The sequence below is a fragment of the Vespa crabro genome, chromosome 10, assembly GCF_910589235.1.
Source record: "Vespa crabro chromosome 10, iyVesCrab1.2, whole genome shotgun sequence".
NCBI lineage: Eukaryota > Metazoa > Arthropoda > Insecta > Hymenoptera > Vespidae > Vespa > Vespa crabro.
The window spans coordinates 8,428,207-8,453,626 of record NC_060964.1 but is presented as its reverse complement, the minus strand read 5'-3'; the positions used below and the strand labels follow the sequence as shown (position 1 = coordinate 8,453,626).

Here is a 25,420-nt window from a genome sequence, read left to right as displayed (position 1 = left end):
GACGTAGCGGTTGTTGGAAGAATCGTAAGAGTCGTAGTTGATCGTAGTCGATGCCACCGTACGGTACGGCGAGCGTCTTTTATACATTTAACCTATTACAAAGCCACTCTCGCATGGGTGTTGAAAGCGACCGTCTCGTAGAATGCGCAAGACACGTAGGAACGCGCGTCGTGCGTATTTTTTGGTTAAGTAGACAAAGATAGAGAGAGAAGAGAGAAACTTGACGTACTCGACGAGACAAATCGCCAGCCAAATTAGACCGAAAATGTGGAGTCCTACTCACGTACAAGTGACAGGTAAGAGTCGACGAATGGATACGTCATAAGGTTTGGATCATGCCAATGACTCGACAGGTGGCTCGGAGCAAGAGAGATAGATAAATTCACAGATAGATAGACGAACGAAGAGGGTATGAAATAAGAAAAGGTTAGAAGAGCTATATATTAGTAAAGTCGATTAATAGAACACGTAAGCCGAGTAGTTACGTGTTTGTCCTCCGTCGAGATGTAGGCGGATGAAACCTTTCCAAGTACTATCACCACGTTGATCGTGGAATGCATTTAGAAAGCCGAACCATCGTCCTCGTCTGCGGTGGCTTCGATATTAAGAGCAACGGATTTCCTTAGTACGAACGATATGACATGATTTCCTCCTCCATCGTTTTCCGTCAAATGTTTTCGATGAAACGCCTATCGAGACGTCCAAGGACGATTAGATCGTCTCTATGTAAAGAAAGAAAGGCGCTCCTTCTCCCGCGCTTATCGCGTTCGAAAATGCGCGCCTAATTCTCGCTCTCGAAGGACGAGCGAACGAACCGTATAAAAACATATCGTTGTTCTTTTTCTATCATACGTTGACTTATCCGATATTATTGCAAATGTTTTCGTTTCTAAATTTACTTTACCCTGGTATACGTTCAAACACGTAGAAACATCTTTTCAAATATTCCTAACGTTTGATACGTCCGTGGATAACGGGTTATGCGATATCCATGCATTTCTCTTAACGTGTTTATTTCTCGCTGACCTCAAACGCCAATGGACAGTTCGACCGGACGATAAGTTTTCAAGAAAAATACATAAACAATCTCGATAATACGCGTGTGTCCCAAAGAAAAGCAAAATAGAAAGGCAAATATTTGTAATAATATTTTTGTTTTTTCAGAGAGATTATTTTCAGCTCTCTACGAGTCGACAGATTCGAGCTAACGGTTTCACGCTTGAGATCCAGAGAGCCGTGGTAGAAAGGTTTTTTGCCACGAGCTTAACACGAAGAATATATGACGAGCGTCAATTATCATCGTAGGCATACGCGCGTATATATACACGCAAACAACACGTGCGCGCGCGCGTGTGTGTGTGTACATGCATAGGTGATCTTCTTCGTGCAAGATGGCCGCACGGTTTCGCCGTTTTCTCGATGCCTTAATATCCCTATAGAAAATAGTCGTGTGAAAGCTCTCGTATAACACGACCCGGTGTGTTGCTCCCCTTTTCGTTCGCGTGTACGGACCGCTAACTCCCTTCGATCAGTAACGTAGTCGTTTGGCGACAGGCCCTTGTTAAAAATTTCTATTCTCTAATATAGATCGGAATCGTGACGCATCTTCCATCGGATTTCATTGTTTACGCATTTGTTAAAAGCAAATTGACGAATAATTCGTTTCGTTTATTATCCATTTTTTACATCGAAAGTTTAACGAGAGCCAATGTGTCTCTTTGAGAGGCGGCGTGCGACGGTATTCGTTGCTACGTCGTTGGACGCAACGAGCGTTAAAAAATGCACGCTTCCAACCTGGACGACATTTGACTGACGGTTAGGTCTTCCTTTATGGACTTTGACCCATACGACTCGAACTTCTAATCACGAAAGTATGCGAGAGAGGAATTTTCTCAAGGAAGCAAACGAATTCATTCCAAAGAGAAAATCGGATTCGTCTTTTCTTTTCGTTATAGGCGTAGAGAGATTGCTAGGGGCGTATATATGTATATAATATGCAGTGGGGCGGTAACCGAGATACATGGATACATACCAACGTAGAAAACTTTTTCTCGTCAAACTTCCCGATAAGAGTGAACGCGATCGCGTTCGGAAAGTTATAAAGCGAGCCTGGTATGCGGCTGATGAAAGTCAAGCGATGGTAAAAAAAAAGGGAAAGATTTAGAGAATAGACCAGACAAAAATAATATCGGACGAGAACTAATAGGAATAATTTTGATTTTGTTCGCAGTTCAAAGAGCGAAGGGGCTATTGACCAAAGGAAAAAACAGTGAGTATATATGTATGTGTGTGTGTGTGTGTGTATATATATATATAGAGAGAGAGAGAGAGCACAACAGGATATGCGTATTAAAAAGAATCTCCTTATTCGCCAAGTGTTCCATATAAATCGATGTAATCGGACGAATAACGAACGCGTCAGCGGGATCGAGTTTCGTGACGAGTAATTAATAATACACACATTTGCAGTTTGACGACCAATTTTATCCGTCTTGTTGAACTTGACTGTCGCATCGTTGACCCAGATATTATAATGTCGAGTTGGAGTTTTGAGGTTAAGTATTTCTCATTTAGCTTAGGTAAGCGCGTAAGCAGTTCGACTTTTCCTTGGTCGTTCCAAAGTAAATAAGATTGCAACAGAGGTTAAGAATACCTCGAATGCCGTAACGCTCGGACGTAATTCGCGTGGCATTTATCGCGAGAAATCGACGTTCCTCGAGTTATGGGGCGTTACGAGAATAAAATGTAAAAAGCAATAAATAGAGAAAATAAAGTCTTTTTCGTATCGAGCGAATTCCTTTTTCCTTAATCAACCGAGATCGAGATTTCCCCCGTTCACCACCCACACGTAAACTTTTAACCTATCTTAACGCAGAGAGCAACGATTGCTTCGTGACGATTGCCCTCGGCAAGGAAAAGTACCAGACCTCGGTGAAAGAGAAGGCTTCCAAGGACGTGGAATGGCACGAGGAATGCGAACTGGCCATACCAGAACAAGGAAATACCGCGGAAATCGTCCTCACGGCATTGCACCGTAACTTCCTCGGCGTCGATGAATTTCTCGGCACCGTTAGCATTCCCTTGGCGAGTTTCGACGTTTACGAGAGACCCAAGAATAGATGGTACGTAAAGTGAAACTATCGGAGATGGATCGATTTTATACGGAGATACGGTTGCTTTCACCGACTATTTGTGTGTGGTGTGCGCGCGCGCGCGCGCTAATAACGTTTCACCAGAGAAGATGAAATTCTCGGTGCATATACGCCGCGTATGCGTGTGTGCGAGATTAGATCTAATATTAAAATTGAGCACACGATGAGAGTTTATAAGAGGCGAGCCGTAAACGGGCTACGTTGGACAGAAGCCAACGTACGTGCACACTTTATGCATACGTGATGCGTAAACCTGTGATTGTACGAAGAAAAATAATCTTCTCCGACCTGAGCTCATAGTTTCTCTCGCCTATTAGATTCTAACGTGAGCGTTGCGTCTTGTTTCTATTAGGTATACGTTGTGCAGTAAACCGGGTAAAGAGAATACGAAAGACAGGGGCGAACTCGAAGTGAGGATTGGCTTTATAGTGAAGGCTGGAAGTTTGACCGATCTCACGAGGAAGGAACGACACAAAAGTTCCCTCGGACAATTGTCGACCGCGGCCCAATCCATCGGGGGTAGTTTGTTGAGTATAGGTAGTATCGAGAAGCGAAAGGGATTGAAAAAATTAGCCAAGTCTATTGGTAATCGCGTCAAAGGAAAGAGCAAAAATAAATTGAACAAAGAGAATTTGGACGAAAGGGAAGAAGAGAATGGATTTCGTGCGACCAGCCAAGAACCCGGGGAAGCCGATCCTGGTGTGATCAGTGAGGACGAGGATGAATTTACGGTGAGCGATTATAATCTGATATATAATTTTGGAATAAATAACGTATTTTTACGACGCTCATTATCACCTCACGCTAATCCATTTCAGTTCGATGATCTGTCCCACAAGAGTTCAGCCTCATCGTTGAATGCGCCGCCGACGGTTGCTACTGTAAACGGTACGAAGAAAAGCAACAGCGTGACGTCGGTCGCATCCGCTACCTCCTTCGGTCGCAACAATGTCGGCCACGAGCAACAACAACAACAAACGGCACCGGCCAACGTGGCCCCCAACAAGCCGCCGCGTTTCGCCACGAGTTCCTCGACTTCGTCCCTATCCAAAATCGACAATCAAAAGGAGGACGAATGGGGCCTGAAACTTTATGGGAAACAGTCTAACGCTCCCAAGAGGTCATTTTCCAAATCGTCTCTCTTATATCCTAATTATGTCCTAAACTCTACATTTATTTTCTTTTCCTTCCGCTACCCCGTTGATACAGATGGGAAAGTACCAAGCTGAATAATCCAAAGATTCTGGTAGATGAGCCGAAGGACGATAGGTCGGATCTCTCGCCAACGCACTCGCCATCGCCGTCGTCTAGATTTAGAGACACCTCGGAACCTCCGAGTCCAGCTCCGCGTGAAATTATCCAACAGAAGATTAATAACAAAGACGAGAAGCCGGCTTTGATCAAGGATAAATTTTCCAAGGAGAATAATTTGAAGGATAAGAGGGAGGAGAAGTTTGTCACGCGGAGTCCAAGGGAGGAGAAGAACGCGAAGAAGGATAAGAAGAATAAAGAGAGGGAGAACAAAACCAAAGAAATCAAAGAGGAGAAGAATCGTCCTTCCTCCTCGGAAAGGATCATTATAGGGGGAGAGGACGCGTTTAAGGGCGAACATTTAACTAAACATCGGCTATCCCATGAAATTCTTTCTCAATTTGACGGGAAATCTAGAGAAGTAATAATATATACATATATTTATATTTGTACAAAGAAGAGAATCTTCTTCTATCGCATTATATAATAATGAATCGTCGTTCATGTTCCTTTAGGATTTGATAGAACTGACGCTACAGCTTCAAGCGGAGGTAGCGGACAAAAAGAAACGTATGGTCGATTTGGAAGATTACATAGATTCGTTGTTGTTGCGTGTCATCGAGTGTTCACCTCGTTTACTACAGAATCCATTTCAAACGCAAAGGCGCCTATCGTCTCCTGGACATCAGTGAGAAAATCCACACGTATTCTTCCAATCGAACTGATATATATATATTATCTCTGTTAAATAATGTCATTTTATTCGCAATGTGAGGCGCCCCTTATTACTCTCGTTCGATCATTCGACGTTAGAGAATGTTTGTGCTTTTAACTTATTCCTCGTGAAAATCATTTTAGCGTATAGTCCTTTTTTCTTTTTTCTTTTCTTTTTTCTTTCCTCCTCGCCCCTTTTTAATAATTTCCACAAATTTATGCATCGTTAAGTTTTAGTAGTATAAATCTGGATAATGGTCATTGCTTGCCTGTTACTTTGCCGTTAATTAATATCATGCATTTAGTAGCATCCAAGCATGTATCGAGCATTTTCCTGTCTTCCCAGTATAACAGAACACGAGAATCCAATAAAATTCGCGTTTTTTCTTACTACCTATGTCCGTCCAAATTAATCTTACTGGATAATATCTATAATAGATCTTTATAATTCCAAATAAATTATTTGAAAATGAGATAATGATAAAAGAGACCAAAATTTTAAATATATTTTTACATGTATAGAAAATTGAATAAAAATAAATATACTTGTGCCTTATGTATATCCGAAAGATCTAATAGGTCAAAGTCTAAATGTTGTGTAGTTATTTAATCGATTTATCCATTGTCCCTATCGTAGTTGCGTGAGAACCCTGAGATATTGTTACAATAAAGGAGAAACATTTATACGAACGAAGAAATGTCAATTATTCTTCTCAATGATTTATATAATATTTTCGATTATTTTTCATCTTTGCCTATGTTTCTCGTCAACAATTCACTTTTATACGTGAAACGTAATATATAACGAAGTACAATATTCGTCAATGGTTTTAAAATGATTACGGTTCTTCATTACGATTCTGATTTTCCAATGATTTATACCAACGATGAAAACAGACGTAATTCTTGATCGATTTTGACGAATGAGATCTCCTTTCAAAGACAAAGGTTTAAGCGAGGACGTGGCTTTTTCGATTTTTTTTGAAAGAGCTTTATGTTCTTTGAAAAATATCGTATAAGAGAACAGTGTTTCTTCCAAAATGGTTTATGCACAAACATTAAAGCCGTTTTAAAAATAACAAGAAAGCCATGTCCTCGCTTAAACCTTCCTCTTTAATATGAGAGCTCGTTCATAGAAATCGATCAAGAATGTACCCCTGAAAATAGGCTCTTCTTGGCGTAAACGCTTTCTTTACGCGACAAACGAGCTTTAGGGAAGAAGCTCGTATTCCTCAGTATTGATTCTCATATGAACGCTTGAGCGTAAAACGATTTTCAAATGAAATAGAATTGAATTTTGAAATCGACGCTTTAAACGTGCGCTTTCGTTTAATGTCAACGAAAATGGATCATCTTAGGATCTCATTAAATTAATTAAAGAATTTTCTCAAACAATTGTTTACAATCAATTGATACTCAATAGGATGAAATAATACTTAAACGATGGTATTAAATGCCGTCTTATATGTAACTTTCTTAGAATCTTCGGCTCTCTCTTTTAAATACGCTTTAATTATTCATATTAATTTGAGAGAAAAATAATGAATTCGTTTAAAATGAAAAAACACTTTTGAATCTAGTCGAAGGTGTCTTCGGAGAAGTATAGTCTGACGTATGATTTTTTTCGTCGCTTTTCGTCAGATCGATTGATTGCATTACTTTTACCAAATGGAAAAATTTCTCTCGCACTCGATTGTCACCGGTTACGCGTTAGAGAGGTATACAACCTATAGGAACGATACGACAGTTTCCCCTATTACGTTTTTAATAGTTCATATTTTGTCCGTACTGAGGTCGCTGAGATCGCACGCGCGTAAGCTAGCGTATAGTTTTGACGAGTATTCGTATCATTGGATTTCGCATAATCGAAATGCGAACCGCTCGTTTAGTCGAGTATGTCCATATCCTGAAAGTTTCATTTGCATCGTCCTTTCTCTTTAAAGTAATTTTAATATTAGCTCCTTTGAGAAATATCCTGTAGTTAAGTAATAATGACGGATGGAACAAGAAATGATGATAGTAATACTTTTAATTCTAGATCCGGTGAGTTATTGAATTTTCGGTCATCTTTTCTTCGAGCCCGGCCTTGAGAGGTTAGGTTTACCTAGAAAACTCGTTTGAACATGGAAAATCCTTTTGTATGTAATCCTCGTATCATCGTTTTGTATAAATTTATTCAATTATTAATTAATTTATTTTAATAGAGTGCGTTAAACCGGTATGTAGCACGTTGTTATTGGATAATTTATTATGGACAAATAAATCCGATTGTAGCCGTCTCTGAATCTTAACCCATGTATATTTTGTCAGGGCGTATAAATTTTCTTTGAAAAATTTTATAATAAAATAATAACATTTGTCGTTATACAGATCGATCGGACAACCTAATGATATCAACGGCAGGAGCAGTGGTTTTGTATTCGACCGCACAAGCTTGGAAAGCACACTTCCATCGCTGCCTTGCACCCGACAGATTATCAGAATCATCCGACGGGGAAGAAGATTTGTCTCAATACGAATTTGAAGACGACCTCGAATATTTAAGATCGTTGGATCCAAAGGAATGGAAAGATCAAGACCATTACGCGGTGTTAGGGTTGAGAAAACTTAGGCACAAGGCAACCGAAGATATTATTAAAAGGGCTTGTACGTAAAGACAGTTCAAAGTATACTCTATACGTGAACGTAGGTGTTATGTCGTTTGCAGATCCATAATCATCCATAATCTAATAAACATGTGGATTTCTATTAAACGCTGATTTCAGATAAACAAAAGATATTGAAGCATCATCCGGATAAGCGTAAGGCATTGGGAGAGGAAATACGACCGGACGATGACTACTTCACTTGCATTACTCGTGCATGGGAGACACTTGGAAATTCGACGAAAAGACGTAGTTACGACAGCATAGATCCTTATTTTAACGATGATTTACCGGACGAGAAGGAATGTAGAAATAATTTTTACGATATCATGGGTAAAGCATTTAAGGATAACGCCAGATGGTCTACCAAAAAGCCGGTCCCGCTTTTAGGTGGGCCAAACACGCCCAGGGATAAAGTAGAAAGATTTTATTCTTTCTGGTACGACTTTGACTCTTGGCGCGAATACTCGTATCTCGATGAAGAGGATAAAGAGAGTGGGCAAGAGTAAGTGTATTCGAACATTATATTTCCCGCGCATAAAGATTGTATATTATTATAACGAACGACGTTTGTTTCAGCCGAGACATGCGTAAGTGGATCGAGAAAAAGAATAAAGCTACGAGAGCAAAACGAAAGAAGGAAGAAATGGCAAGGATACGTACCCTAGTTGATATGGCCTATAACGTAGATCCTAGAATAAAGAAATTCCAACAGGATGACAAAAATAAAAAGACAGCGGCGAAGAAGGCAAAGCAAGAGGCTGCTAAAGCTCGACAACAGGAAGAGGAGAGAATAGCTAGGGACGCTGCCGAGAAGGAAAGATTGGAAAAGGAAAAGCGCGAATCCGAGGAACGTGCAAAAATGGATGCGCTGAAGCAAGAGAGGGAGGCACAGAAAAAGGCACTCAGGAAAGAGAGAAAGGCGCTGCGTGACATTTGTAAATCTAACAATTACTTTGCCGATAGCTCGGCCGAAAGTCTGAAGCACATGGAGAGCGTAGAAAAGATCTGCGAGTTGTTCAAATTAGTACAGTTGGAAGAAGCTATGAGGAAACTGCAGAACGGTGGTAGGAGCGCTTTCATCGAGCTGATGGAAGAAACGGAACAAAAAATAGAAGCGGAACGTAGAGCTGCTATAATAAACAATGACGCGCGTAATACACCTGAGAAACAGGTAAAAGCTCATACCGCGCCGTGGAGTGAAAATGATTTGCAACTTTTGATAAAGGCCGTCAACTTGTTTCCTGCTGGCACGAATCAACGTTGGGAAGTAGTGGCCAATTTTATCAATCAACATAGTACCTCGTCGAGCAGCATAATCACGCGCGACGCCAAGGAAGTTTTGGCGAAAGCTAAAGATTTGCAATCTACCGACTTTAGCAAGTCGAGCCTGAAGGAACGAGCGAATAAAAATGCATACGATAATTTTATCGCTGAGAAGAAAACCAAAGAGGGTATAGAAGAAAGGATGCCGGCTTTTACGGAACGCTTGGATCATCCTCTTTCCAATGGTATATCATCGACCGACGCGAAAGACGTCAAGAAGGAATCGCAAGCTTGGACGCCCGCGGAACAAAAACTTCTCGAGCAAGCATTGAAAACTTATCCTACGACGGTCCCCGATAGGTGGGATCAAATAGCTGGATGCATACCAACTAGAACGAAAAAAGAATGTATGAGGAGGTATAAGGTACGTTTTCAAAAGAAATATCATTTTGAAGTAACTTTATGCACGTTTAATCAACAATATCTTGTATTTTCGTTTCTTTTTTTTCTCTCCTCTCTTTTTTTTCTCTTTCCATAGGAACTCGTGGAGCTCGTCAAAGCGAAAAAAGCAGCACAAGTCATGAAATAATATTAACTCTCCTTAAGATGAATTTCTTTGTAACTTATTCGTTAATTAATTATGACCATTTTCTATGTCATTTCCAATTTTCCATTGTAGGAATTTCAGTTGATACGAATCGTAAGATGAGAATGAATGTTAGATATTATTGAATTCCTGCCAATGTACATGCCGGTGCCTCGCTTCTTGGACCTACATACACGCGTGTGCGCAGCATAGAAATCGTTGTAGTTTTTGTTTCTCATTTCGTTCGAATTCATGCTGTTCGTGTGCAATAGAATACTCGTTGCACCGTTTATTTTACTTTTTCTCTTATGCATTGCGCCGTCATGGAACCTATAAACGGAGAATCGGACGAGATTAATCGTTTGGACATTATTTGCTTTCTTTTCTTTTCCCTTTTTCTCTTTTGTTCTTTTCTCTCTCTCTCTCTCTCTCTCTCTCTCTCTCTCTCTCTCTCTCTCTCTCTGTCTCTTGCGTCAACTCGAATATCGTGTAAGTAATGTAAAATACAAAATACTTAGATCGACCGTAATTGAAAAGAGAGGTAATTACTTTATAAATAAAAACAGTAAGTTTTAAAAAGTGCATCGCAATAATTTTTCCACGTGAAACGCTCAACGATGGTTCTTTTCGAAAAGCATATTTTTCATCGAATTTCGATTGGAAAGGGTTAATCTGCGATCACCCAAACATAAGATGTTTGAAATCCTTATATTTTAATTTGACACATTTTTGACAACAACATCAACAACAACAATTTCTGTGTTAGTTTTTCTCTAGTCAGCAAAATGCTGCCCACTCGGTCTCTTCGTATTTTCGTCTTTTATCCGTTATTATTATTATTATTATTATTATTATTATTATTATTATTATTATTATTATTATTATTATTATTATTATTATAATTATTATTATTATTATAATTATTATTATTATTATTATTATTATAATTATAATATTCGTGCAATTCGGACAAAATTACACGCACGCAAACGTAATCGAAAATACAAAGTAAAATGATGATCGAGTGTATGTGGCACTTATCGTCACCTTTGACGAGCAACCGACAAGAAGAGTGAATCTCGATTTCTAATATACGTAATCCCTTTAATCTCTTTCCCCCTCTCTCTTTCTCTTTCTCTCTCGTGCTTCCTTCTATCGCTTTCGATTGGAATTCAAAGGAATAACAAGAGAAATATCGATTTCTCTGTTTGCCGATCGAAGATTCGAACGAGCAGAGCTTTGGTTCGCGCGACAACGATCGACCAATCGCGTGCATCGTTTCTTCGCTTCTAGGTTATATAGGTAGAAACGTCGGAAAGTTCAACTAACAAAGAGAAATCGCGAAATTCAATTTTATTTACGACAATTCGAATATTTCGTGGCGTCTGAAAAAGTAAAATAAGCGATAAATAGTCGTTAAAGTTTTCTTTGCGTGTGTCGTTTCGGGAGAAATTTGGAGCGAAGAACGATTGCGTGTACGGTTCCAAAAGATCGCCGATCGATCGACGAGAAGGAAGTCGTGCAAGCTCTTGCTCGTCGTTCTTTTGTGCACGGTATTTCCCTTTTATAAGCGCTCTCCTTCCCATCTTCGTAAAATAGTGACAATTACCTGGTCGATCGCGAGCTACCAAGATGGTCTCGTCGAACGAAGAGACACGAAGGTGAGAGCTAAGTGACGCCATTTTGTTTGGTAAGGAACGTCGACGAAAAACGACACGTTACGTCTTTTTATCGTTATTTCCTCTAATGTAAGTTTATAATTCGTTTTTTTTTTTTCAATCGAGCAATACCATCCGGGTAATGTGAGACGTCGGATTCGAAAGGAGCAAAGAAACGAATGAATCCGCTAAAAATTACGTTACGATAGTTAAGTATTTACATGCTAAATCCGAAAAGTGGTCTGGGTCTCGTTCAGTACGTAACGCTAAGTTTCTATATAACAATAATTCTTACGAAAATATGTTTACACCGCCGATCGTCGAGTTTACGCCTTCTTTTTCTTACTTATTTTTTACTTTTCATTATTTTTTCTTTTTTCTCTCTTTTTTCTTTTTTTTTGTTTTTCTTTACTTTTTTCCCTTTTTTTTTTTCTTTGCGAGATTCGTGGTCTGACGATCGGCCGTTAAAAATGATCGTTATCTAAAATGATAACAATCGTTGGAAAGGGCGTTCATACGTTTCTCCTATTTTCTTTTCCTTCATAAGCGATTTCTCAACTAGATTCGACTTCGTACAGTTGCACACTTTTATGATTCATCGTTCGTTTACAAAGATAGTTCGTGCGTAAGATACTTCGAAATATTTCTTTTATATCAAAAAGACGTGGATGACGAAGAGAGAGAGAGAGAGAGAGAGAGAGAGAGAGAGAGAGAGAGAGAGAGAGAGCGAGAGCGAGAGAGAGCGAGCCTGAGCGGGAAAGGTGCTTCCTTCTTTTCGAACGATGAAAGATTCGGTGTATGTACGATTTCTCGATATTCCAAGCAATCTCGAAACGATCAAGGTGATTCATTTATATGAACGCCCTGGTAAAACTTTGATTGCAACTTTACATAACTTATACATATATATGTGTGTATGATGCGTGCATATATTTATATATAAATACACACATACACACGCATACTCTTTACGCTATAAGGACATAACGTCTCTCGTGTCGACGATGAGAACGTCTAAGGACAATGTCGTCGAGGAAGAAGTGTGTGTGTGTGTGTGCGCGTGCATCGATGCCAAATGATTATATCACCTTTCTTCTACGTTTCCTTCACGAAAATATTCGGACGATCGTCCACGCTAGACTGCTCGCCTATATATTCTCGTGTTTTAGCGTTATACAATCTCGTAATATTGTGCTTTTAAAAACGTTATCGTACGGTCGAACTTTTGTAATTGCGCATAAAAGACAAAGGGCTTCAATCAAGAAAGAAAACGACGACGATTACAATCTCTGACGCCTTAGCGATTCTTTCCAAATTTTCTTTCGTTCGTGCTAAACTTTGTGTAAAACTTCATCCTTTTATAAGTTCTCCACGATTCTCTTGTCGGCCAGCATTATATTCTTTTTAAGCGAACGGATCAACGATGCGATTTATTCTCTCTCTCTCTCTCTCTCTCTCTCTCTCTCTCTCTCTCTCTCTCGGTCTATCTCTCTGCTAGCGAAATCACGAGAAGACGATTCTATTATACTTTAGTCGTATCAAAAATATCTAAATAATAGAGGATAAATACGACGCGTTTCGTCCGATTCGTTAGAGAAACGCGGAATGATTTGTGCGATCTTTCAAAAGTGTGCTCCCGACTAATTTGTGTAATTATTTCGTCGTACATTGAAATCGGCAATGATGAAGAGAGCAAAAGAAAAAAGAAAAAAAGAAAAAAAAGAAAGAGATCGTACGCTCGTATCGCGCTTCCTCCTTCTACTCCTTCCTCCTTATGGGTCCTCTCCGCGTCTGGTTTTTATCACATTTAAAACGCAGTGTTTATCGGCGACGTAAAAAATCTTGTTGGTAGCTATCTAAACATCGACGATTACGAATTTTTATTAGAAAGTTCAAGAGAACGTGTCGCGCGCGTAATCTACTTTTCTGTATAAAGTTCATTTTTTAAGATAGTTTAGGTATAAAAAGACGGTTATAGACAAGTACGAGATTATTAGAAAGATGTCCAAAAAACGGATATACGAAAGATCAAGTCTATAATACATATGTATGTATAAGCAATGGCTCGCGATCATCTTAGACTACTCGATCCGTTTTTGTTTTTTAATTCGTTTCTCTTTTTACTTCTGTAAATCGTTCCTTTTTTTTCTTTTTTTAATCGGATCGCGATTAGTTCCGTTAAGAGAATCGTGGAGACTGACGCGGCGATATTGCTCTTCGATCGTCGTAACTGTTCTCTCCTCTGGACATCATAATATTATAATCGGTACGATAGAAAACTAAAAAAAAAGAATAAGGTTTAACATCAAGTGTGTGCTAATGGGAGAACCGAAGAGGGAGAATTACGAAAGGCACTAGACAGGATTGAATCGCTTCGACATTCACCAAAGGATATTGTCCAGAATTTTTAAAGCGAGTCTGAATGGTCCAACGATCGCAAAGATTTAGAATAAACATTTGTTTTTTCTTTTTTTTTTTTTTTTCCCCCATCCGCCTCGAATTCGCAAAGTCGTCGCATCTCGACGTTTCACATCTTTTATAGTATCTATAGATAGATAGATGGTACATGCCACATAGGTGCGTACCAAGTTTCGCGATTAATTAGAATTTTACGTTATATGCGATGAGATTTTCGTTGTCAAGGTGTGAAAAGAAACGGTCGAGAGATGAGAATATGACATAACGATCGCGAAGTAGTAGCGCCATTTCGTTGACGATCGCTACGCCATCGTCATGTCGAAATGTTCAATGATTCGATCGCATACATACATACATATATGACATTATTCATCGTCGGGCCAATGAAAATAAATGGAGCGTGTTAGCGCGTTCGTTATATACGAATACGTCGAACTTGCGTTTGGGTTGCGTTAAAACAAAGTATCGAATGCGACTTCCGCGTCGCATCGTTTCTCTTATCTCTTTCCCTTTTTTTTCCACCCCTCTTTTTTGATTTTCTTCATCTCCTTTTTCATTTTTCTTTTTTCATCGGCGATAATTAAGCGGTACGTAGATGTGCGCAACGTAGACGCGATAAAACGATTAACGTGATTATTTCGTGATCGGATATTTAAAAATCGAAGAAAAAACGTCTTACGCGTCTACCAAGAATAATGATTCTAGGACACCAATCGCGCTATTCTTCGATTTTCCGAGTAAACTTTGTGCGTCAGAGGAAACGGGAGCGGATCTTTGAACGATTTATATTGAAAAATCTGCCATGTATCTTTTCTCTTTGCGCCCATATTTTTCTTCGTTAGAACTTTTCTTCCTTCCTTCTTCCTCCTTTTCCTCTCCCTCTCCTTCTCCTCTTTCTCTTCCTCTTGTTCATCTCGCTTTTGCCGAATAAGACTATTTAGGAGTCTATACGTGTGTATAAGAGAAGGCTTCGTATGCTCGAGCGCGTACGAGTGTGTGTGTGTGTGTGTGTGTTTTCTGGGTCGAAATTTCACTTCAGATACGTAATATGAACGTTCCATCCTTCTTTCGTGTAAAATCTCTCGCGCGCTCCCTACAATCATACGTTATTAATCGAATTTCGCGGCTGTTTTTTTATCGGCCATTCATCGCACCGCGCATTCTCATTAATACGCGCGCAACATATATATACAGTAATAATATCTATATCGCGTTACAATATCGTAGTGTACATACTCGGCTCGTAACTCGTCATAATTCGCAATTATAGTCGTACTTTGTCTATGTTGATAAAAGTCTTCTCTGGTCCGAAAGAAGTTATTAGTTACTTAGGCACTTGTTATATCATCTAGAATAATCCATCGTGCAAGTAGCGACAATGACTTTAACCGTATTAATAGCGATTTTCCTTAAGAGTGACTTTTTTAACGTCTATCGATGAGGACGAAAAATAGTAACGAATAACCAACGATAATAACGGTACTAGTAGTAGATAATAATTTACGAGTGATAATAACGCAATGGCGATGACGGTAAAAATAAGATGATGATGATGATGATGATGATGATGATGATGATGATGATGATGATGATGATGATGATGATGATGATGATGATGATGATAATAATAATAATAATAATAATAATAATAATAATAATAATAATAATAATAATAATAATAATAATAATAATAATAATAATAATAATAATAATAATAGTTATGATGATGATGATGATAATAATAATAATGTGTGCGTATATATAGCTCTATTTATACCGTATCAATGAAAGAGAAAAAAGGAAAAAAGGAAGATTTGTCTTCCTCTTATTCCTCCACTTCTCGGACGGAAGTCCGTCGAGGTTCGCGGATCTCGGCTGACCGATTTCAAGTCTTCGAGTGCCGAGAAAATAAGGGATTACGAAATCAACGTTTGTTATGCATATACACATAGAGAAACGTTGTACGTCTCGAATCAACGTCAATTCCACGGGAAAAAAATGATTTTGCGTTTTCGTCCAACTAGGTATATCGTCTTCTCGCTAGCTTAACGATAAGAAAAGAAAAGAAAAGAAAAGTTTGATAATTACCTAACGCGCGATCCGTCATTCTGTGCTTCCTCGAAAATCGAATGTGCCGTCGAAATCCGAAGAAAAGTGGATTCTCGTCGATCGATCGATAAAAATATTCGGAAAGTAGAAAAGGGGCTTTTTTTGGGTAGTGTGGTAGACAACGGTCGCGTCTCGTACGAGTGTGAAATGATCAGTGAAAAGTATTCTCTCTCTCTCTCTCTCTCTCTCCCTCTCTCTCTCTCTCTCTCTCTCTCTCTCTCTCTCTTTCTCTCTCTCTCTCTCGATCGGAGGAAGATCGAACGGCTCGCGACTTGGACCGGTCTGAAAGGAGTGTTCGAACTCGAGGCTACGTAGACGGAATTCTCTTGACCGAGCGATCGTCTTCCTGCTGCTAAGAGGGTGGTTGCTGCTGTTGTCCTTGACGATGGTAGCTCGGCTGATGATGGAACGTTCGCTGCGTATCACTCGGTGGTTGCTCCTGCAAGGGCTGATAACCTATTCCGATCGTCTGCTGATACGCGGGATTCCACTGTTGGTCCATGTCAGGCTGTTGCTGCTGTTGTGGCTGCTGTGGTTGCTGCTGATGATACCTGAACGATTGACTGCGTCGCTCTTGCAAAAGCAACTGATGAGCCGCTCGATCCATCTCCTCACGCGTCATGTCCAAAGCCTCCTGCATCTCGCGAGACGTGTACCTCACGAAATCTGGATCGCAATACTTGCCCAGTCCTTGTTCAACGAGCACCTGTGCGAAAGAACGCGTATCATTGGTCCGTCGATATTTTTTACGCATTGCGTTAAAAACGAAGAAAAGTATTTTTACTCACCCGTCCGACCAAACTCTCGGCGCTTCCGATCACTTCGAAGTTCGGCTTTCGATCGGCAGGACTACCAGGCAAACTATGAGAAAGCCGTTCGGCTCCGACGCTTCCGTTGCTCTCCCCGGCCCAGGATGGAACTAATGATGCGCGATGGGGCAAAACAATGAAAAGGTTAACACGTATCGACTTCGCGAACTAGATTCTCGAACTCTTCGATGCTGCACGTCGCGCGAGTCACGCGCGAATGACAAACCACATGAACGGACAAATGTGTTATTCCAAGCGTGAAAAAGAGAGAAAAAAGATATATGGATAGAAAGAAATGGGAATACAAAGTGTTAGTCGAAACGTCCAAAGTACTTACTTACTTATGCAAAAGGACGAAAAAGACATATGAAAAAGGGAATGAGAGAGGAGTTTAGGTGAAAGAAAGGAAGAAAGAAAAAAAGAAAGTAAGAAAAGAAATTGAAAAGAAAGAAAGAGAGAAAGAAAAAAAAGAAAAAGAAAAGTGCGCGTGGTTCGAGCGGCTGCGACGAATCGAAGGTAGGCTCGAAGGGTAGGCTCGTAGGTAGGCGTCACCTCTGCCGTGGAAGGAGGCTCGGTGGGAGAAGCAGGACTCGCAGACGCGCCATTGACGCGAGTCGACGTCGGCGATGAAACCGGCAACGGTGATCGCCTGAGTCTGCGCCATTTTGAGGCCGTTGGCGAGGCTTCCGATGGTCCCCTCGATGGTCCCTTCGACGGCGTCGCTCGGCGGGTCGCTCGGAGGGTCGCTCGGAGGATCGCTCGCAGTCCCGTCGGCCGCTTCGGAAACGGCCTCGCGACATCTACGGAAACTAGACGGGGCCGATTTTCCGCTGGTGTCGCTCTGACGTCGCGACCGTGCGAACAGGATGCTCGGTCTCAACAGTCCAGCCGCAATTCGTCCATGTTCTCGTGCTCGTTCACTTCCAAATTTGCGTATTTGCATCGTCGTCGTCGCCGCCGCCGCAGCCGCAGGCCGCAACGTCGGACTCATCGTTCTCTTTATATTTCCCGCGGACAATGGTGATTTTGCCATTGGACGTGCACCACCCTCGGAGTTGTTCCACGTGCAGGAATCGCTGGTACCACTTGCGATCGACGATTCCTCCTCCTCCTCCTCGTCGTCCTCCTCCTCCTCCTCCTCCTCCTCCTCTTCCTCCTCCTCTTCTCCCTCCTCCTCCTCATCCTCCTCCTCTTCCTCCTCCTCCTCCTCCTCCTCATCCTCCTCTTCTTCCTCCTGATCGTCTACGGCCACGCTCGTGTCCGGTACGAGATCGAATTCGTTGTCTTCTCGCATTTCTAATTCGTATTTCTATCGTTTAATCTAACTATCTATATCGATGAGCGACAAGGTCTCGTACCGTGATTGCTCCAGACGGCACAATCGACGCAGCAGCCCCCCGTCGCATAGGTATAGTAACGATTGGTGCCATTCGAAGAGGAAGTGGGGCTGGTCGCGGTAGTCGAGGTGTTTGCGCTCGTTCCCGTGACGGCTGTGACGACTGTGTCAGTGACGGCGGTGGTAGGGTGGGTCGTGCCGATGCTCGTAACGGTGTTGCTAGTGCTCTGTCCTGGTATCCTTCGTGGCGGAGGGGTAGGTGGCGTCAACTGCCGCTCGACTCCGTCCTGAAGACTGCCATCGAGCAGTCCAGGGACACACGCACGCAAGCCGTATGCACGCACGCAGGCCGGTGAAAGAGAAAAACGGGCGAAAAACCATTCTTTTAGTTACGTTTACCGTAGGCTGTATCGCCACGAGCCATGGACATTACTAACGTACCCGAGACGGTAAACGATCCCTTTTAGGAACGTTAGACCGATCGGGCACGCCTTCATAAACGATATCGGATCGAACGAGAACAGCGCAAACGACATGCGATTATTTTACCATACACCGTTGCTGCGGCTGAGACGTTCGCTAATCGTCGATCCTTTCGATTCGTCGATCGAGCTTGACGTCTTAACGGCAGTACGGCCTTGCTGATTCGTCGCCGATTGTCTCCTGTATAAATCGACTAATTTCACGTAATCGCGCATTCTCATTTATTTCGATTATTACATCTCTCCTCGTTTGGTCGTTGTTAATCAGGAGACAATTCGTGGTTGACTAAGGTTAATATATATATATATATACACATTACATATATATATATATATATATATATATATATATATATATATAAATATAAATGATTAAAACGGAAAGCATGCAGGCGCGACAAGCGAGCAATACAGTTTAATCAAATAAAAGCCAGCTACTAGTCGCAGACCCCTAACTTGTCTTACCATATTCGCTATTGGGATGAAGATAGTTACCGCTACCCGGTCCACTGAAACGTACGACAGTAAACAGAAAAGCGTAGGACGATGAGAATACCAATGATACGTGTCGTCGACGCGCGGAGCTATGAAACTGCCAAAAGGCGAAAACGATAACGTGTGCACGCAAATAGATAAGATTCTGCGTACGAAGCTACGTGGGCGCAATGAAAAAAAAAATCTCGGATCTTGCTTGCGCGTTTCAAGGAAATCCTAATCTCGCGGCTATATAGGTATGTACAATTATTTGTCTAGACAAAAACTAATTTTTTTCGGGACGAACAGCTGTTAGATCTGTTCGTTTTACCAAAAAAGTTTTCACCAAAATCGATCTGATCGTACGTAGTACGTCGTCGAATGAACATGTTGCATGCACTAAAATTACATGACGCGATATCGAGAGATAGATAGCGAGAGAGAGAGAGAGAGAGACAGAGAGAGAGAGAGAGAGAGAGAGAGAGAGAAAGAGAGATAGATATATACGAATCGTTTTGAAACATAATAAATGCGTAAACCACTGATGACGGTGACCGACACGATGCCTAACAAAGAAACAGGACACGCGATTTGGCCGCTGCGGCCAAAATAATATCTTCGCTGGTTCTTTACTTACCCGACCATTTTGTAAGAGCTATGATAGGCTGAACGTTGCGTAGTATTGCCAAAGACGGCGAGAGGTCTCAAAGGAATATTTTCTTCGACGCCAGTTAATCTCGGGTCCATTCCCATTTGGTTCATCGCACTGTCGCTTAGACCACTTCAAGTAGAACCGATACGATTTATGAGCTGGCAGTTTAACGATATCGACGACGTTTAAAATTTCGTTCGTTAGAGAAATTACGAGGACTCACCCAGCTACGTTTGGCACGACTTGATGAGATCTTGCGGTGATTTGATTAGGAGCGTCTGATCCGACGCCCCTCTGCAAAGAGGAATACGACAGAAAGTCTATGGAATTTGTGGGGGAAGCCTACGAATGGAAAAAAAAAAACAAACAAAAGAAAACAAAACAAAAAGGAAAGGAAAGAAAAAAAGAATTGTCGATTAGATCGACCAACTTTAAGACGGATCGTCCACGTATTCATTTGATTCTTTACCTTGGAGTTCACTTTGAGCGACCTCGCTCTGTGGAAGCTGTGATGTCCTTTACGCATGCTTGACCAGACGCTACCAAAGAGCGAATGATTTCTCTGAAAAAAAAAAAAGAAATAAAAGCAAAAAAAGACAAAAAAAGAAGGAAATAAGAAAGAAATTTCTCGTAGTTTTCTTTCGCGACGTCTCACAATCGATTGGCATACCCTGTGCGTAGGTTCCGGATTGTCATCCATAAGCTCTTCCAAATTACCAGAAATCGCTCTCTTCAATTCGGGACCTGCTTCGTGCAAAGTTCTCAAGCCAGCCTTGAATAGATGAAATAAGAGTTAAATGGCATCGATCGTAATGCGTTTAGTTAGATCCATTTGAGTTTCTTTCTTACCTGTAGCGTTACCGTATTATGACATTCCTTGTCACCCTCTCTCATTTCCTGTTCTTTGCGTTTCTTGAATCTACGAAAGTAATCCTGGATGAGGAAAGTCGCGTAAAACTTGCCGACCGTTACCTCGTCGTCGACTGAAAATTTTAAAACGGCTTTATTGTGTCTCGCGATAAACGTATTATATTCGGCCTGTTAAATGAAGATTAAGATACCTCCAGGCGGTGGTACGACTTGGTCTAAAAGTTTTGGACTGGTTCTCTTCCAAATCTTCTTAATCACGGCTCTAAGTTCGGCGTTAGCATCGTCGATGTTTCCTTCCGTTTTAATCCTCAGTGATGTTCTTACAACGGCGAATAGGGTCGCATTAAAAAGGACCGTGCCGTCGCTGTTCAACGGCATGTTCATCGAAACCAGCCTCTGGAAAACGTATCGGTGAACGACGTATCGATTACGTATCGTATCTAATTACGTCGCTAGAACTTTAACTATCGACCGACCTTGCAGGCGACCCTGTGCGGACATAGTTTACCGAAACCCAAGGGTGGTGATATTTTTCGTAGGAGCGTTACAACGTCGAGATGCTTGATACGACCTTTCGCGTCGGGATCGTATTCGGACCATAAACGAATAAACTCGTCCAAATGATGCGGTCCCAATATCGACCAGTCTCTCGTCAGGTAATCAAAGTTGTCCATAATGACGGCAACGAATAGATTGATTATCTGAAAAGATTAGAAATGATCTATTATCGAATACGATAGGATTCAGAGAGATTGTGTCTAGGAGGCTTCTGGATAATGTATAATGGATAATGGTAATTAATGTACCAGAAAGGAACAGAGAACGTAGAATGATATGAAGTAAGGAAATGCTATGTCCGATCCGCAACCGGATGGATTGTTATATTCGTCGCTGTTTGGATCGCACTTTACTTTGCTCGGTTGAGCGGAACAGTCCATCATGATCTCTTGCCAAGATTCACCTAAAGAAGGAAACAGAGTATTCGTCGAATTCGTCATTGCAACTAACGCACGTAAGTAAGTAAACTAAATAACGAAATGTTCGTACCCGTCGCAGATCTGAATAATACGAGGACTGCTTGGGGAAACGATTGAAAGTTGTTGTTACGATATATAGACGTTTCGTCGTCTATCGCGATCTTTCCGAATACCTATGGAACATACATGGACAACGTATGGACAACGTTTATTAGTGACGTTTATAAGTTTCGTTGAAGCGGAAAGATAGAGAAAAGGAATCGTTCAATGCACTTTACCTGCATGCCTATTACCGCGTAGATGAAAAAAAGCATTATTATAAGAAGGGCTACGTAGGGTAGAGCCTGGAAGGATTTAATAAAGGTCCAAAGAAGCGTTCTTATGCCCTCTCCTCTGCTCAACAGTTTAACGAGGCGCATCACTCGAAATAGTCGAAAGAAATTAATAGAAATGATGGTCGAGCCGGGCTGAAAGAGGAAATTGAAGAAAGAGAAATATAATCAATTCAAAATCGAAGTAAAAAGATATGAGAACAATGTTAAAAAAAACTTACGTTAACTTCCGAGTACACGATGTCGATGAAACTTCCGAGAACGATAATGAAGTCAAATACGTTCCAGGCATCGCCAAAGTAATTCTGCGATCGTCAAAGAAATTCGTCAAGGGGCGCAAGAATTAGGAGCCTATTAACGATATATTAACGATACGATAAACATGTCGCTTTAGTTCGTACCTTGAATCGAAAAGCTGCGAGTTTGAAGACGAACTCGAGGGCGAACACTGCGGTGAAAATCATATTGAGCACGTCGAGAACTTCGGTGTATAGCGTTGGTTGCTGATAGAACTTCATCGCAAGGGTGACGGTATTTATCATGATCAATGTGAATATCGTATATTCAAACGGTTGAGAAGTGACGAACCACCAAACTTTGTATTGTATTCGATGCTTCGGTATATATCGTCGAACGGGTTTCGCTTTCAACGCGAACTCGATACAGTTCCGCTAGACGATCAATAAACTCGTTAAGTCGGCTGATGACGTTTTTCGATTACGTTGCGTTATTATAAACGCGTCGACGGTTTACCCGCGAGACCGTAAATAAATATCCGATCTTATTACCTGATTCTTATCGAGCTCGCAATTTTTATACTCTTGTTCACCCTCGTTCTGAAAGGTGACAATGACGAAACCCACGAAGATGTTGACCATGAAAAATGCTATGATGATGATGTAGATGATGTAGTAGGCGGCCACGATCGGCCGAAAGTTGTGAATCGGTCCGTGATCTTCCTTGTTCGAATCGATCGACCAATTCAAAAGGCTAGCGTAATAATAACAAGAGAAAGAGGGCTTTCAATGAGCGTTTCTACTTCCTTCCGGCGTTTTAATATCTTATCGGAAGCATAACGTTACGTAAAAGCTCTTCTTCTTCGAGACATTCGTGCCAAAGTCAAAAGAGACTTACCCTGGCCAACCTTCGAATGTTGAAACCGTAAAGAGGGTCAGCATTGCCTTGGCAACATCATCAAAGTGGAAACGACGTTGCTCCCACTCTCTTTCTCTAACGACGGGCCTATTGATATTGCCATTCTCGAATTCCAGATAAGTACCCCTGAAAGTAATGACGTCTCGAACGATATTACCCTTTCGACGTTAGGAGACGGCGTTGATTTTTAAAGGACGACACGATAGGTAGCCGTCGCCGCCGCCGTCACCGCCGCGCTACCGACAGGGATGCAAGGTGCATGCGATTTTACAAACGTAATTTCCCTCCCCCGATATTTCGCCGCTACCATCAAAGTTCTTTTTTCGATTTAACGACCTTAACGTTTTACCCTGGACTTTTCGTATCGCGTAAATTCAATTTTATATTTAATAAAATTAATTTAATATAATTTATTGTCGATATAACTTACTGGCATTCTTCCTTCGTCATTTTCGATGCATCGGTACAATAGAAAAACTTGCCCTAAATAACATAAAAATATCGTTAGTGTAAGGTAGAAGGAGTGTCGACGTGAAATTTATAATATAATTCTTTTAAAAGCCACGGAGCGTATCAATAATCTTGAAAGCAGGTCAAGAAACTTAGTTTCCACGGTTAAAATGCTTCGGTATAAAGCAACGAGCAACGATGCGTCATCTTTCGAGAAATGACGAATTTTTAATATTCCACCTATATCTTATATATTACATGCGAATCGCCAAGAGAATAGGTATCGAAGAGAACAGGTATAACGATCCTTGACGAAACGTTTCGCGTTGAACGTGTTATTATTAATGAGAAAGTAAATACGAGGTCTCTCTCATTAACAGGACACTGCTTGACCGACTTTCTAGATTATCGAAAATGTCTCGCATAGTTGAGCACACTATATTAATTGGCCATTCTTGCAAGAGCAAATAATAAAACGTTAGCGTGTGATCGAGTAAAGTAAAAGTGTTAGATCGGTGAAACTCGGGTGTGATAGGTAGATAGATAGACAGACAGACAGACAGACAGACAGACAGACAGACAGACAGATAGATAGATAGATAGATAGATAGATAGATAGATAGATAGATAGATAGACAGACAGACAGATAGATTGATAGAGTGAGAGACGGAGGGGAGGAGGTTGGGAGAGAAGAAGAAAAAGATAGAGAATGAGTACATTCCTTTTGACGTGCAAATACGTGTGTGGTATGTAGTTATATGTACAAATGACGATACGATGATCCTCGATCGATCCTCTTGTTAATTGATCGTACGGAAAATATTGATGTAACTCTGTAACTCTGTACAAGTGGAAAAGACGTCGGATAGAGCTCGAAGAGTGAATTAGATATCAAGATTGGGAATTGGCCCTATGTACTCTTCGATTTACGTCGAGTTCCGTATGTCGACGACGACGAATACATCGATCGATTATACGTATATACGGCGCCGTTAACGCGTTTTAACGGGATAACGCGAGAATGCCTTCTCCGCCCGTTTGGAAATTTCGATGCACCCTCTATTATTCGCTTATTTCCGACTACGTTATATCTATTAGAAAGCGTGATCTCTTTCAAGACGATAATTGACGCCCGCTATTGGATTACAGCGCGTTTCGGTAAAATGAATTAGATCTATGGCTCGGTAGATTAGAAGGAAAGATAATTAATAGGGAAATACATATATGAGAGAACATCTCGCGAGTACTCGTATACGCGAGGGAATTTGCGCTCCGATTACGACGTAATTTTAGCGCGAGAATATTTTTCAAATGTTCTTTTCTTTTTTCTTCTTCTTTTTCCCTTTTCAAACCGAGTCAAGTACGCGCCGACATTGGATTCGTTGTGGGTTGAAAACGGGCGAAGAAAAAAAAAAAAGCATTGAGAATGCGCCAACAGCGGTGCGCCAAGCTGAACTTACTAATTGCTAGCCAAGCAGAAGCTCTTACAATTGGTACAAAGGACAGATCGAAATAACGCAGCTTTCGTCGGCGATTCTTTCTGTCTTGTAATCCATAATTGCTTGCAAGTGAAAAAGCACAGGCGTTACGGGTCGTCGCTCGTGCAGAAACAGCATCGTCCTTATCCTTCGTATGGAAATGGTATCATTCTTTATAATATTGCATCTCCTCTGCTTGTGAATCATTTGAAATGATCGTCGGATCCTCGATAGGGTGAAACAATTCGATGCACTCGGGACGGTAGCAACGCCATGACCGACTTTTCGATGACCTCTCGACCGATTTCATTTTCTTAAAACGTTCGAAAGCAAGAAAAATAATCATTTTTCTTTGTCCTTTTCATTCATATATCTCTTCCCGGGAGAAGACGTGCACGAAGCTAAAAGAATATTATCTTACGACACGTTTGACGACCCCTTTAACGCGGAGGAGACGACTTTTTTTTTATCACCTTTTACGCGTTAAACTCATCCTATCCGTAATAATTAAAGTAGAGACGTTTAATAATCACGCACCGTTTCGACGTACTCCGTCCAATTTCCTAATCACACACATTACCGGATAAATAGTGTTTCCATCGGTG

The 25,420-nt window shown here is 41.1% G+C and overlaps 3 protein-coding genes across 14 annotated transcripts in view; 2 read left to right on the top strand and 1 right to left on the bottom strand.

The window, feature by feature from the left end:
• Positions 1-58: 58 nt before the first annotated feature.
• Positions 59-5,709, top strand: LOC124427757 (rab11 family-interacting protein 1). The gene is made up of 7 exons (XM_046971076.1): positions 59-296; positions 2,231-2,269; positions 2,876-3,122; positions 3,505-3,883; positions 3,971-4,272; positions 4,362-4,824; positions 4,919-5,709. The coding sequence occupies exons 1-7, from the start codon at positions 266-268 to the stop codon at positions 5,093-5,095; spliced, it is 1,638 nt and encodes a 545-aa protein (XP_046827032.1). The 5' UTR covers positions 59-265; the 3' UTR covers positions 5,096-5,709.
• Positions 5,710-5,961: 252 nt separating this feature from the next.
• Positions 5,962-9,761, top strand: LOC124427755 (dnaJ homolog subfamily C member 2). Of its 3 annotated transcripts, none has more exons than XM_046971072.1 (6): positions 5,962-7,059; positions 7,156-7,160; positions 7,488-7,763; positions 7,883-8,267; positions 8,342-9,452; positions 9,567-9,761. In XM_046971072.1, the coding sequence occupies exons 3-6, from the start codon at positions 7,505-7,507 to the stop codon at positions 9,615-9,617; spliced, it is 1,806 nt and encodes a 601-aa protein (XP_046827028.1). In that variant the 5' UTR covers positions 5,962-7,059; positions 7,156-7,160; positions 7,488-7,504; the 3' UTR covers positions 9,618-9,761. The 3 variants fall into 3 exon arrangements, with proteins under 3 accessions (XP_046827028.1, XP_046827029.1, XP_046827027.1); XM_046971073.1 differs by having other exon boundaries at positions 7,156-7,255; XM_046971071.1 differs by having other exon boundaries at positions 5,962-7,160.
• The window catches only part of LOC124427754 (muscle calcium channel subunit alpha-1), a 48,890-nt gene continuing 32,945 nt past the window's right edge, over positions 9,476-25,420 (bottom strand). For 3 of the 10 annotated variants that reach the window (XM_046971062.1, XM_046971063.1, XM_046971065.1), the window contains exons 25-43: positions 23,317-23,369; positions 22,866-23,012; positions 22,520-22,721; positions 22,133-22,402; positions 21,953-22,036; positions 21,678-21,866; positions 21,470-21,572; positions 21,229-21,383; positions 20,899-21,123; positions 20,614-20,818; positions 20,402-20,535; positions 20,223-20,324; positions 20,022-20,114; positions 19,776-19,894; positions 19,538-19,681; positions 17,967-18,238; positions 17,161-17,904; positions 16,588-16,718; positions 16,007-16,505 (exon numbers count right to left, since the gene is read on the bottom strand). In XM_046971062.1, the coding sequence (XP_046827018.1) occupies positions 16,152-16,505; positions 16,588-16,718; positions 17,161-17,904; positions 17,967-18,238; positions 19,538-19,681; positions 19,776-19,894; positions 20,022-20,114; positions 20,223-20,324; positions 20,402-20,535; positions 20,614-20,818; positions 20,899-21,123; positions 21,229-21,383; positions 21,470-21,572; positions 21,678-21,866; positions 21,953-22,036; positions 22,133-22,402; positions 22,520-22,721; positions 22,866-23,012; positions 23,317-23,369 (3,726 nt within the window). In that variant the 3' untranslated portion in view covers positions 16,007-16,151. Of the gene's footprint in view, positions 9,945-10,034; positions 14,784-15,778; positions 16,506-16,587; positions 16,719-17,160; positions 17,905-17,966; positions 18,239-18,891; positions 18,936-19,537; positions 19,682-19,775; positions 19,895-20,021; positions 20,115-20,222; positions 20,325-20,401; positions 20,536-20,613; positions 20,819-20,898; positions 21,124-21,228; positions 21,384-21,469; positions 21,573-21,677; positions 21,867-21,952; positions 22,037-22,132; positions 22,403-22,519; positions 22,722-22,865; positions 23,013-23,316; positions 23,370-25,420 lie in introns of those variants that run through there. The other 7 variants (XR_006943016.1, XR_006943015.1, XM_046971064.1 and 4 more) reach the window with 7 other exon arrangements.